General features: G+C 35.5%; 1 protein-coding gene across 2 annotated transcripts; it reads right to left on the bottom strand.

Annotated features, from left to right (window-relative positions):
• Positions 1 to 7,463: 7,463 nt before the first annotated feature.
• On the bottom strand, positions 7,464 to 10,523 carry gchfr (GTP cyclohydrolase I feedback regulator). Of its 2 annotated transcripts, none has more exons than XM_087779780.1 (3): positions 10,368 to 10,523; positions 9,252 to 9,346; positions 7,464 to 7,835 (listed from the first exon to the last, which is right to left on the bottom strand). In XM_087779780.1, exons 1-3 carry the CDS (start codon positions 10,401 to 10,403, stop codon positions 7,661 to 7,663), a joined length of 306 nt encoding a protein of 101 aa, XP_087635906.1. In that variant the 5' UTR covers positions 10,404 to 10,523; the 3' UTR covers positions 7,464 to 7,660. The 2 variants fall into 2 exon arrangements, with proteins under 2 accessions (XP_087635906.1, XP_087635907.1); XM_087779781.1 differs by having other exon boundaries at positions 9,252 to 9,343; positions 10,368 to 10,522.
• Between the last annotated feature and the right edge of the window lie 2,914 nt (positions 10,524 to 13,437).

The raw sequence follows: 13,437 nt of genomic DNA, 5'->3' as shown, positions 1-13,437 counted from the left end.
TGGTGCTCTGTGACAACTCATTACCTCATTTATTGCAGCAGATTGAGGCTAATGTGAAAATCATTCCTCTCGGCCCGTCTGAGCCCCAGGAGCCTCCGCGAGGAACCGGCCCGATCCAAGACCGCAGACCGTGAGATGTGGCGGCGTTTGAAATCACCGAGTTAAAACCTGTAATCAGGCCGTGGAGTGGAACACAAGGTGGACGGGGTTTCTTTTTTTTTTATGGGAATTCTTCGCGGCCTCACGTGATGAAAAGTGAACATTATGCTTCTCGATTACAGAGCCGGCGGTTTGGATGATTATTCTCCGGACCTTTGTGTACATTAGGAAGCAATCTTCCAGACGGCACACTTTCTCGTGTTCCTCCAGTTCCTTCTCTCGCATGTAACTCTGTCATCTCTGCATGAAACACCTGCGTTCACTGCATTCTTGGTATTTCAATCTTTTTCAATGTGAGGTTAATATATGATTAACTAACTACAATTAATACATTTTATCGAAATGCTATGCTAAAATGGTCAGAGGTGTCGCTTGCCTTTACAAAAATATGTGTAACTATGACTTTCTAGGGGTTTTGTTGGGTGTATGATCCCCCTTGCTTTCCTGGGTGTCCTTGTGAGTTGTGGTCCTTTGATGTGACCTTTCCAGGGTGTCCCCTGCCTCTTTCCCAGAGTAGTTAGGATAACCTTTAACCTGTATGAACCCTGATATTAAGTTAAAAATGCGTAACTTGTGTGAAGAGATTTGTTTGTCTTTTCTTTTGGAAATTGTACGTGTGTCCAACCTTCCGTGTGTTTCTCGTCTTTTATTTATTCAAAATGAATTCAGTTACACATTCAGGATCACGGTACCGACGCACACATTTGTGACGCTTATAACTCAATATTAGCCCTGTTCATTTGTTACTAGAGTCAGAAAATATATGAATGACAAAGTTTGGTTCTCTTATTTAGCTGTTAGCTAGCACACCAATGCTAGGTAGCTAAATTTAGCTGTTAGCATTTGCTTATATACAGTATCTTGGCCTTTTATAGTATATAGTTTTAACTGTGTATTGTTTTTTATTTTTAAAGCGCTTTGTGAGCCAGGTCTAGAAAGGCACTTTAGAAATAACTATTACTTACTTACTAAATTACTTACTTACTTACAGTTCTCTTTACAAAGTAGATGTACTACCTCGAGTAGCCCATTGGACCGCAGAACAAGAACGAATGAACGAAATACAATGCGTGTTACGTTAAGAGTTAGCATATTAATGCTAGGAAGCTCAATTTCAATGTAGGCATTTTCTCATATGTAGATCTCTTTACAAAGTGGAAAAACGACATCTTGCCCTGAAATTGCTGCGATAAACGTCAGTGTAGTTCTTTAATTTAAGCACTAGCTAACAATGCTAGCTAGCTGAAATTCAATGTTTGCGTTTGCTTATGTCAAGTTCTCTTCACAAAATGGATTGACTACCTCACCTCTCGCCCTGAGGAAATGGGATCAATATCAAGCTTATACGACCCCATAACAAAAAAAAGGGTAAAAAAATGACCGAGTGAATGACATTCGGTGTGTTTCTCTTATTAATGCATTATCATAACAATGCTAGCTAGCTAGATTTCCCTGTCAGTGTTTGCGTGTTTGTAATTCACTTTACAAAATGAATTACTTGTGACCCCAATGAGTAGAAGTGACAGAAAATGAACGAGTGAATGAATATCATTTTAAGTTAAGTTTCTTTTTATTAGGCGCCATAATGCTAGGTAGCTAGATTTTGCTTCTCTTTTTAGTCAAAAAATAGTTAAACTCCCCTGCTTGTGTAGTCCAAGTCACAGCAGACAAGGTCACACTAAAAATATAAAATAAAAACTTTCTCCTGAATAAATCTTAACGCTGTAAATCAGAATTATGCTAATATGCTAATAAAGTTGAATTACAAGATGGCGGGTTTGACCATATTTGTCGATTTTTAGAGACATCAACCAGGCGGATAAGTTCAGGGAGGAATCTACATGGACGATGATGTTTGCTGATGATACGGTGGTTGAAAATGGAGTAAGAAGTGGGTTGAGAACAAAGGAATGAAATAAAACAATGTGCCAGAGGAGGAGGAAGAGTGAAGATGGAGTCCGTTATTTGTGATGCTCGCGTTGTGTAATCTTGACCTAATCTACGACCCACATTAGGTCAGACCTCTCAGCGCCAGACTTCTGCGCTCACCTCCAGGAACATCCATCATCTGATGACGTAACGCTGCGCATCTCCTCTTCTCCCGTGACGAGTTACGTGATATCATCGTGACATCCAACCTGGACGTCCCTCGCTCTCGCTGCCCGCCATTGTCCGGCCGTGAGGTAATATCCATGTGGTTTTTTCGGAGACATCTGCTCCCCTCCTGTCGCAGAAAAATCCCCGCATCACATGGTTCTGTTTACGAGGCCCAGAAAGACACAAACTTTGGTCCAAAACGACAACAGAGGAAATGCAATTACAGGAAACACATCGTTCACAGCGATCCCACAGTGGCTGGTGCCGCACGACAACCCCGGCACGAGTCCTGCTGCTTCTGTCGACAGAGCTCTTCTGGGACAGTGAATGCAACACGGTCATGTCCATGAATGCATCATCGTATTCGACTAGATGGATTGATGTGATCTGTGGGGAATTCCTTCGGGAAATGAGGGTTCAAGTCACCACACAGCACTCGACAGAAGATGGAACAAAGTGCAAAGAACAAAGTTCAAACAAAGTGCAAACGGATCAACTTCGTGGCATGAAACAAAGCATAAAGTAGGAGTTAGGTTTTAGTAGTTACCCTATATAAAGGTATAAGAAGTTCTTCATGTTGCACATTCCTGCACGAGAGTGAGGTACTTTTTGTACTGTTGGCCGAATCCCACTTCTGACACCAACTGTTTCTTAGCAGGTAAAAAGCTTTTTTCTTTTTTCTTTTACAGAACTTTTCTCCTACAATTTCTTTTTAGTTTTTATATTTTTTTTGCAACACAAACTCCTCAGTAAAACGCTTATGGAAGTATATCATTGAGATCAATTTAATTTTCAAATGTTATAATTCAGGTTTTTTAAAACATCTATTTTTTGTTTTGATTTGAGTAATTGAATTCAATCATTTGAATTTTCAAAGTTGAATTTTTTTTCTATTGAATATTTTAATCCAATAATTCAAATACATTTTTTTTTTTAAAGAAGGTTGAAGTTGTTTTCTATTGAATTTCAATAATAATAATTAATAAATAAATAAAAATGTCTTACACAGTTTGAATTATAATACCATCAATTGAAAAAAACAAACATGAAATTTTTCAAATTCAATATAAAATGTTTTATAATAGTTCCAGACATCACCAAAAGAGTACCGAGCTACTTGATCAAACTTTCAGCCAATCATGCGACGCACAGATGATCACGTGACACTTCAATTCAGGTCTTTCCCAGACAATGTGTCAACTTTGTTTTAACATCTGGGGGGTAATTTTTTAAATTCAAATATTCAAAAATAGTAAATTCAACCTTTATTATTAATTTAGTAAAATTTGAATTGAACCTTTCAATAAAAAAAACGTTTTAATTGAATTATTCCAAAAATATAATAATAAAATGTTTTAGAAAATACACAACATTTCAATAAAACAATTAAAAAATTCAACTTTTTAACTGTTAAATTCAACTATTCAATATTCCGATTGTATTGACATACTTCCATAAATACCGAGCTGTCATAATCTCTAGAGCTTCGTATCTGACGCCTGGCAAAGGCAGTTAAATAACAGATTCCACTTTTATTTTGAAAAACTATTATATAAACACAGCTTTTGAAAAAGTTTGCGAAAACTGCATTTGCTAATACTGGGGTCCAGTAGTTATGTGGTGATAAGCATAGTCGTCCATCAGACACCTGGAGTATGTTTTAAAGAGTTATATAAAAAGTAGCAGCACACAGAGGTCATTGTTGGAATCTAGCATTTGTTGTCTTCAGGTCTGCGATCTGGTACCAGAAATGTGCCGGTGGACCCGAGGCGATCGTGCGACCGAGGAGTTCTCCAGCTCTTTGTGTGGTTGAATCTTTTATCCGGGTGTTCGAGGTGCTTCAGACGAATTTCTAAATAACCTGTATTTTAATAAGCACACAAACAATCGACCTGATCATCATTTAATCCGCAGCAGATGAGTCTCTCAGGAGGAGAAACAGATGTCTAGAGGCTCCACTGCCGTCCAGGACCCACTTCTGATCTCTGGTCCACGATCTGTCTTCAATCAGGTTTCATGACGTAACGGTAAATGATAAACAATTGTTTGTTTACTCGGACGGTGAAGACTGAAAATTTGTGGCACCTGCTTCGCCTTTGAGTCTTTGTTGTCATGAAAAGTGGGTTTGTACTCTAAGCTTCAGGTTCAAACTGAAGGCACATGACTCTTGATCGTATTTTGAAATCAAAATATCTCCAATCATCAGGTTTAAAAGCTGCTGGAGTCGACTGTATCCCCTCGTTCTCAGTCATTGCAGGATTTCATTGCTCGTTTAGCGGTGGAGGACATAGTGACTGCAAGTCTAATTGCAACACAAAAATGAACAAACCAAGCGAATATTTGCATGTTAATTGTATTTTATTTTTTTTTCAAATTGAATTAATTTATCTTATACACGCTTTAAATAACTAGTTACCATAAATATGATAAAAACAAAATAATATTTGGAAGACAGAAAAACAGAGTTCTGTCCAATTTCCAAAGGATATATAAAAAATAAGAGTTTTTACTGAATTTATACTTTAATTTATATTGAGTTTATACTGAATTTATACTGAGTTTATACTGAATTTATACTGAGTTTATACTTTAATTTATACTGAGTTTAAACTGAATTTATACTGAGTTTATACTGAGTTTTACTGAATTTATAATTTAATTTAGACTGAGTTTATACTTTAATTTTACTGAGTTTAAACTGAATTTATACTGAGTTTATACTGAATTTTACTGAATTTATACCTTAATTTATACTGAGGTTATACTGAATTTATACTGAGTTTATACTGAATTTATTCTTTAATTTGTACTGAGTTTATACTGAATTTATACTTTAATTTGTACTGAGTTTTACTAAATGTATACTTTAATTTATACTGAGTTTATACTGAATTTATACTTTAATTTATACTGAGTTTATACTGAATTTATACTATAATTTATACTGAGTTTATACTGAGTTAAAATGAATTTATTCTGAGTTTATACCGAGTTTATACTGAAAGTATACTGAGTTTATACTGAATTTATACTGTGTTTATACTGAGTTTATACTGAATTTATAATGAGTTTATACTTTAATTTATACTGAGTTTAAACTGAATTTATACTGAGTTTATACTGAGTTTATACTGAATTTATACTGAGTTTATACTGAATTTATAATGAGTTTATATTGAATTTATACTGAGTTTATACTGAATTTATACTGAGTTTATACTGAGTTTATACTGAATTTATACTGAGTTTATACTGAATTTATAATGAGTTTATACCGAACTTATAATGAGTTTATACTGAAGTGTATTGATATTTACTTTCACCAATATTACGTCACTCCTTGGCAGAGTGACGTAAGAAAAGGTGTTTATCTTACGAAACAAGCAAATGTATGTAAACAAAGACATTCAAATTCATTGCAGGATTTCATTGCTCCTTTAGCGGTGGAGGACATAGTGACTGTCTAATTGCAACACAAAAATGAACAAACAAAGCGAATATTTGCATGTTAATTGTAAAAAAAAAAAAATTCAAATTGAATTAATTTATCTTATACACACTTTAAATAACTAGCAACCATTAATATTATGAAAACAAAATAATATTTGGAAAACAGAGTTCCATTTCCATACGATATATAAAAAAAATCGAGTTCATACTGAGTTTATACTGATTTTAAACTAAATTTATATTGAGTTTATACTGATTTTGTATTGAGTTTATACTGAGTTTATATTTTCATTTACACTGAATTTATATTTTTATTTATACTGAATTCATACTTAAATTAATACTGAGTTTATACTGAATTTATACTGAGTTTACACTGAATTTATACTTTTAATTTATACTGAGTTTATACTTTAATTTATACTGAGTTTATACTGAATTTATACTTTAATTTAAACTGAGTTTGTACTGAATTTATACTTTAATTTATACTGAATTTATACTGAGTTTATACTTTAATTTATACTGAGTATATAGTGAATTTATGCTTTAATTTATACAGAGTTTATACAGAGTTTATACTGAATTTATTCTGAATTTATACTTTAATTTATACTGAGTTAACACTGAATTTATACTGAATTTATACTGAGTTTATACTGAATTTATACTGAGTTTATACTGAATTTATAATGAGTTTATATTGAATTTATACTGAGTTTATACTGAATTTATACTGAGTTTATACTGAGTTTATACTGAATTTATACTGAGTTTATACTGAATTTATAATGAGTTTATACCGAACTTATAATGAGTTTATACTGAAGTGTATTGATATTTACTTTCACCAATATTACGTCACTCCTTGGCAGAGTGACGTAAGAAAAGGTGTTTATCTTACGAAACAAGCAAATGTATGTAAACAAAGACATTCAAATTCATTGCAGGATTTCATTGCTCCTTTAGCGGTGGAGGACATAGTGACTGTCTAATTGCAACACAAAAATGAACAAACAAAGCGAATATTTGCATGTTAATTGTAAAAAAAAAAAAATTCAAATTGAATTAATTTATCTTATACACACTTTAAATAACTAGCAACCATTAATATTATGAAAACAAAATAATATTTGGAAAACAGAGTTCCATTTCCATACGATATATAAAAAAAATCGAGTTCATACTGAGTTTATACTGATTTTAAACTAAATTTATATTGAGTTTATACTGATTTTGTATTGAGTTTATACTGAGTTTATATTTTCATTTACACTGAATTTATATTTTTATTTATACTGAATTCATACTTAAATTAATACTGAGTTTATACTGAATTTATACTGAGTTTACACTGAATTTATACTTTTAATTTATACTGAGTTTATACTTTAATTTATACTGAGTTTATACTGAATTTATACTTTAATTTAAACTGAGTTTGTACTGAATTTATACTTTAATTTATACTGAATTTATACTGAGTTTATACTTTAATTTATACTGAGTATATAGTGAATTTATGCTTTAATTTATACAGAGTTTATACAGAGTTTATACTGAATTTATTCTGAATTTATACTTTAATTTATACTGAGTTAACACTGAATTTATACTGAATTTATTCTGAGTTTATAGTGAGTTTAAACTGAATTTATAACTAGTTTATACTGAATTTATACTGAGTTTATACTGAATTAAGTGTATATAGTGATATTTTCTTTCACCACTATTAAAGAACAGATGAACCTTGACAGTGACGTAAGAAAAGATGTTTATTTTACGATGGTAACAAGCAAATGTATGTAAACAAAGACATTCAAATAGTTTTTCTAATACTGAAGTGGATCCATTAGACTAGAGTCAATGGATGGAATGACAGAGAAGCTAAAACAGAGTGAGCTCACCTTCATTACAACATTGGCCATAAACACATTAAAGTTGCTGCTAAACTTCAGAATGGAACTTGCAGTGGAAAGTTGAGAACGTTCGCTCCTTCGTGACCCATCTCCCTGCGCAGGCACCAGACCAGCGTCTGACCCACGCCCGTCATGCTCAGCACCCGGAAGCCGATTTTCTCCAGCTTGTCCAGGACCAGCCGCGGCGGCTCGTCCACGTGGTACTCGGAGCTGAGAACAACAAACACCAGGGTCATTTTTTTCTCTCTCTCTCTCTCCGCAGATGATGATGGCGCTGCTGCTGCTCGCTCACTTCCTGCCACACGCTGATTCACTTCCCGGCAGCATTCGCGCCGCACGGCCAACGACAACACGCCGATCTGTATTCCATCAGCTTCAAGGGTTTGTGTTTTTCGCTTGAAAATCTGATGCAGCGTCTCTTTGAATCTTCTGCGCTCAACGTGTGCAAGATGTCTGCCAGGAAGTGAGGAACTGCCTCAGAGTTTGAGGGAACATGTGCCGAGAACACATGGAGGACGAGGCTGTCGCAACCGACAGGGTCGTGTATTTGCAGGAATCTGACATAATACTTAACACGATACAGATGCCTTAACGATATATAGTGATGCTGTACGAACAAGTATATATTTGTAGTATTGTCGAGTACTTGACTCTGGTGTCGCAGAACTTACAGACCACATGACTGAATACATGAAACCAAAACACGTCCAAGCATCAGCTTTAAAGGCAGCTAGAGTCACTGTATCCTCTCATCCTCAGTATCGTCTTGTCTTCAGTCTTTGCCGCGATCAGGCAGGATTTCCATGTCCCTTTAACTGCAACGGGAATTAAAGACCGCTGCCCCCTAGTGGTCGGGGGTTTAATTGCAACCCAAAAAATTAACAGCGTCAATATTTGCTTGTTATTTGTAAATTAAAAAAACTAAATTTACACACTTTTTTAACTATTAACCATTAAAGAAGTATGTTTACACTTAAAATAAGATTTGCAAACCAAAAATTAAATAAAATCGCAAGTTCATTATTTTCTGACAACCCTTTTCTAGAAACAAAATGTAAAATAAACATTAATAAACACTTTTGACTGTTACTTTAAATGTTATTTTAAATAAGCTTTTGTTGACTTAATATTAATATATTTACAGTGATTTAAATTAACGTACATTTTGTGTTGAATTTTAAAAATATGATTTAAAAATAAATACATTTGTTATAATTATTTTTTTAAATAATGTTTTTTTTCATAAATACTTTTTAAAAATATTTAAAAACAATATAATTTATCCTAAATAACAATCAAAATTGGATCTGTTCTGAATAGTATTGATAAAAAAGGATATTTAAAAAGTCTTTAAAAGTGAGTTTTGGCACTAGTTTTATTGACACATATTCTCTTGACGCTTCACAAATATAAATAAAGTCTTATTCTCGGGAACGTTTCCTCTGACAAGAACCTGGCCGGGGAAAGATTTCTCATCACAATCAGGAACAAAGCGTCTCTTTTAATCGCTCTCCGGGCCAAACTTGTCAACAAATCTGTGTCTAATTTTTGTTTCTCTTTTGGCTCTTTCAGGCGCCGTTACCTGCTTCGGATCAGAACAAGCTCTGACCTCAGAGGGTCACTCACAAGTTGTTTCCCAGCGCCGTCGTTTTCTTGGCTCCCAGGTAGGTCATGATGGCCGGGTCCGAGAACTCGTCCCCCACGTTGGTGGGCCCCGTCTCCTGGGACACAGGTTTACATTTAAAATCATACACAAGCTATGTTATTAAATACATAATAACAAATATATATACTGTATATGCTGTTTTATTTAACCACTGAGTCGCTAACTGTTAGCCAGCTAGCTGTTAGCATATAGCCTCGGATGCTAACACTTAACACACACTTTTACACAAGTATTTCTCATACTTTATAACATAATTATTAAAAGGTAATAGTTTTTTAATACTACTGACCATCAAAAAATATGGTATAAAGAAAAGAAAAAATGTATAAAATTCTTAGATATTGATACTTTTTATTGTATACTCAATTTATATATATTTTTTAAATTATGTATTGCTTTAATTTCTATCTTTTTATACGTTTTAAAAATGGATAACAAAATAAAAACTATCAAAAATGACTTAATTTTATAATAATTATTAATATATAAATACTTTTCTTCCTAAATGTAAGTTTTAATAATAATAGTATTAATAATAATTACATTAGTTTACTTATTCAAGATAAAAACACTGAATACCAAGATTGAAATCTATATTTAAAAAATATATATATATATGTATATATATATATATATATATATATATATATATATATATATATATATACTATTAATTTAATTTTTTTTTTAACGTATTTTTAGACGATGTTTTATCATAAATAATAAAGAATTTGATTTAAAAAAAATATGAAACCCACAAATAGTGTATGGTTTAAATATATAATTCTAAAATATTATTAAAGACTTTAAATATGTTTTACGAAGTTTTGGAATGCAAGAAATGTAAATCTGAGATTATAATCCACGGTCAGACTAATCACATGATCCAGTGTGGGTGGTGCGCATGCGCTCCACAGGTGTTTCTGATTTAAAGCTCCGAGGTTGAAAAGTAAACAACGTTCATCCTCGTTTCTTCTCTTCTTCTCCGTCTTCATCTGTCACTCAAACTACATCAGGCGCAGCAGCGACTTGGAAAAGTCGCGCAGTTATGACGCAATGAACAGTCGCATACACACCAGTCGTATCTGAGTGCTGATCAGAATGTAAGGCATCTTCCTCTTTTCCTCTTCCTCTTCCTCTTCCTCCTCTTCCTCCCGGAGTCTTCCAGAGATCTTTCCAAGGATCCTCCTGACGACCCTGGACCTGCTGCGACTGCGCCCTGAGAGGAGGGAACACCCCCCGAGATGGACCAATCACAGCCCTGCTCCGGCCCCTGTTGACAATAGTGAGGTGAGTTTGGAAACTGACCACAAACTACAGTGACGTCATTTTGTCTGTGGTTAAAATAAGAATACAAATAAATTAATAAAATTTAGAGGAATTTAAGACAATAAAAAATTCCCCAAAAAATAGAAAAATGTAGAAGAGAAAAATAAAAAATGTTCTTGAATGTGCGTATTGTTAATAATAATGATTAAAATGTGCACTCTGGTTTCCTCCCAAAGTCCCAATAAGTACAAAGGTTAGTTGATGACTAGAATCTTTTATATCAGTTTTATTTATTTTTTTCCGAACTTCTCTGGAAATAGGGTTGTGATATTTTGCCAGAGGCAACTCAAAAAATGCATGACTCAAAATGACGAAAAACAACAACAACAAAAAATGTTTTTTTTGGTTGATGGGTTGAAGTTGCGATGTCTGTTCGGTACTTAACAAAACGAAAGAAAGATTTTCTTCTTTGTGGGTCAAAAAACAACAATTCTGCACACACTGCCTCCAGATGGTTGAATTGGGTACTACAGTAAAAGTATTTATAGAACACACACACATGCATGAGGTTAACTTCTTACATTCTGGACCTCACTTTCCATGGTGTCCTCATGCACCTTTCACCCTGGGTAGCTGGGTTCCACGCCCCCTATTTCCACTTGACATTGGTAAGGTTTTTGGTGAATGCTAACTTAAAGCTTTTAAAGACCATATAAGACCCCTTATTCGCTGAACAAATATTTTGTGTTCTTTTTAATTGTGTGAATAAAGACATTGTTAATCAATAACAGATTGATTTAATTTTCTTGCCCACCCTGATGTTTAATAAAAACCTGCGTGTGGTTCACATCACTGTCTGGGAGTCCAATTTCCGTTGCAAGCTTTTTCCTGGGTGGTCATGACTCTGGACCAGGTCAATCGTGGGGGGGGATGAAAGGTGGTAACAGACGAAGTCACCGATATGAAGTCGAAGAGCTTGACGGTCATTACCGAGGGCTTTTGTGTCTTAACTCTAGAGGACGGGGTTTGTTCCTGAATACAAAAATATGAACCAATATAACGAAGGTCACCTCCGACTGTGGGAATCCAAAGTTGTCCAGAGTACGGCTGCTAGATTTGTCTCACAACGGCGCCCCCTATCTATTCTAAAGTTAATCACACAAGGGACCAATGTGTAAAATAAATGTTCAAATATTCATTCATTTTCTACCGCTTTATCCCTTACCGGGGTCGCGGGGGGAGACTGGAGCCTATCCCAGTATCATAGGGCGAGAGGCAGGGGACACCCTGGACAGGACGCCAGTCTGTCACAGGACAACAATTCACACACACTCTCATACCTATGGACAATTTCCCAGTTCTCAATCAACCTCTTTATGTTGTTGAGGGAGTAAATCCACGCATCCCGGGGAGAATATACAAACTCTGTGTACAAATATTGTTTTACAATATTAATATGGTATTTTACCTTCATGCTCTACAGAAAAATGTACTCACAAAAGTACTCCGTTGTCGTATCTTATCTTTAGACTTAGATTGTGTCATCTTGTTCTTTCTTTATTTTTTATGAAAAATTGGTGTATTTTCTGTGGCTATTGGAAAAAAACAATTTCCCGAAAGAGACCTCCTGAGGGACAATAAAGTTTTACCTTACCTTACCTTACCTTATCTTAACTGTAATAAAGAGAAACTTGCATTTTTGGAACTGACTGCCTTATGTTCCTGTTCAGTGGCTCGTCTTAGCCGCACTCGACTGTATCACTTGTCGACTCGACTCTACCTGGTTTGTGTTGCGTTTCTGTAGCACGATAAATCGAAGCAGATGCTATTTTTAGTGCTCAAGAGTCATCAGCATGACTCACGAAACAAGAAACAAACTCGCGAGGAGTATGCTAGGTTGGTCCAAAAAGTTTTTTCTTTGGTCCGTGGATGAGGTCCAACCTTTTTTTTGTGTCACCATTGCCGCAAGTAGTAGTGTCGAGCTGAGTCTGGTGGAGTTCTAAAGTGTTGTGTTACGGAAAAGCGGCACTAGAAAGTAGTACTTTTTTCAGCCCATACCAACAGGCGCGCAAATCTTTTGTTTTGAATAGGGGAGTGGGTCCAAAAAGGCAAAGCTCTCGATATGCCCGAGTGATGTGTCCGTACCCTTACATGGTCACAAGTCTGGACTGAAAGAACAAGATTAAGAGTATACAACTGGATTCAATTAGCTTTCTCCGCAGGGTGAGATCCATGGCCAACCAGAAGAGGCTCAGTGTAGAGCCTGTGTTCAGGGCATGTTCGACTGGTAGGAGACCACAGGCGAGAGACCCAGGAGACAAAGTAGAGACTATATCTCTCAGCTGGAATTGGAACAGCTCCTGGTTCTCTGGTCTGGTTGGAGAAAGAAGTCGGTCTCTGGTGGTTTCCTCATCCAATGAAAGCTCTATCAGGCAATAACCTGGAGTTTAGCGCATTCGATCTAACCTTGCTGATGTGATGTCTTAAAAACTTCATCTGTCACAAGTTATTTAGTTGTATGTCAAGTTCCGAGGTGGAATTTTGGGACTATAAAAAGCAGCAGCTGCGATCCACATCAGAGGCGGTGTTTACAGGGAAAGAAAGTCCTCTCTGGATGCTCTTTTATCCATCACTGTGAGCCCACCTCAGGGAAGCGGCGGGGTTGTCACCGAGGTCCCAAAAACAAACCAGACACCGGGCCTCTGCCAAAGAACTCTCAGTCCAAACATGTTCCTACCCGAGCGGCTTCCTGGACTCCCGCAGGATCCATCCTGAGTAGGATCATCTGTTGCTGGTTACCCGGGGAGTCCGGGGTCGAGCCGCTCTCTGACCTCTCGTGACACCGGAGCGCTTCCCCGTCGCGTCCACAGGAAGAGG

This window comes from Callionymus lyra, chromosome 18, assembly GCF_982586985.1.
Source record: "Callionymus lyra chromosome 18, fCalLyr1.hap1.1, whole genome shotgun sequence".
Lineage (NCBI taxonomy): Eukaryota > Metazoa > Chordata > Actinopteri > Syngnathiformes > Callionymidae > Callionymus > Callionymus lyra.
This window is presented reverse-complemented; position numbering and strand designations above follow the sequence as displayed.

Excerpts from the sequence above, each read along its gene's own strand:
- gchfr (XM_087779780.1), bottom strand. The coding sequence starts at position 10,403 with ATGCCTTACATTCTGATCAGCACTCAGATACGACTG. Across the intron at positions 9,347-10,367 it reads TCAGCACTCAGATACGACTG|GAGACGGGGCCCACCAACGT; the intron begins GTGTGTATGCGA and ends CCTGTGTCCCAG. Across the intron at positions 7,836-9,251 it reads ACGGCGCTGGGAAACAACTT|CTCCGAGTACCACGTGGACG; the intron begins GTGAGTGACCCT and ends TGTTGTTCTCAG.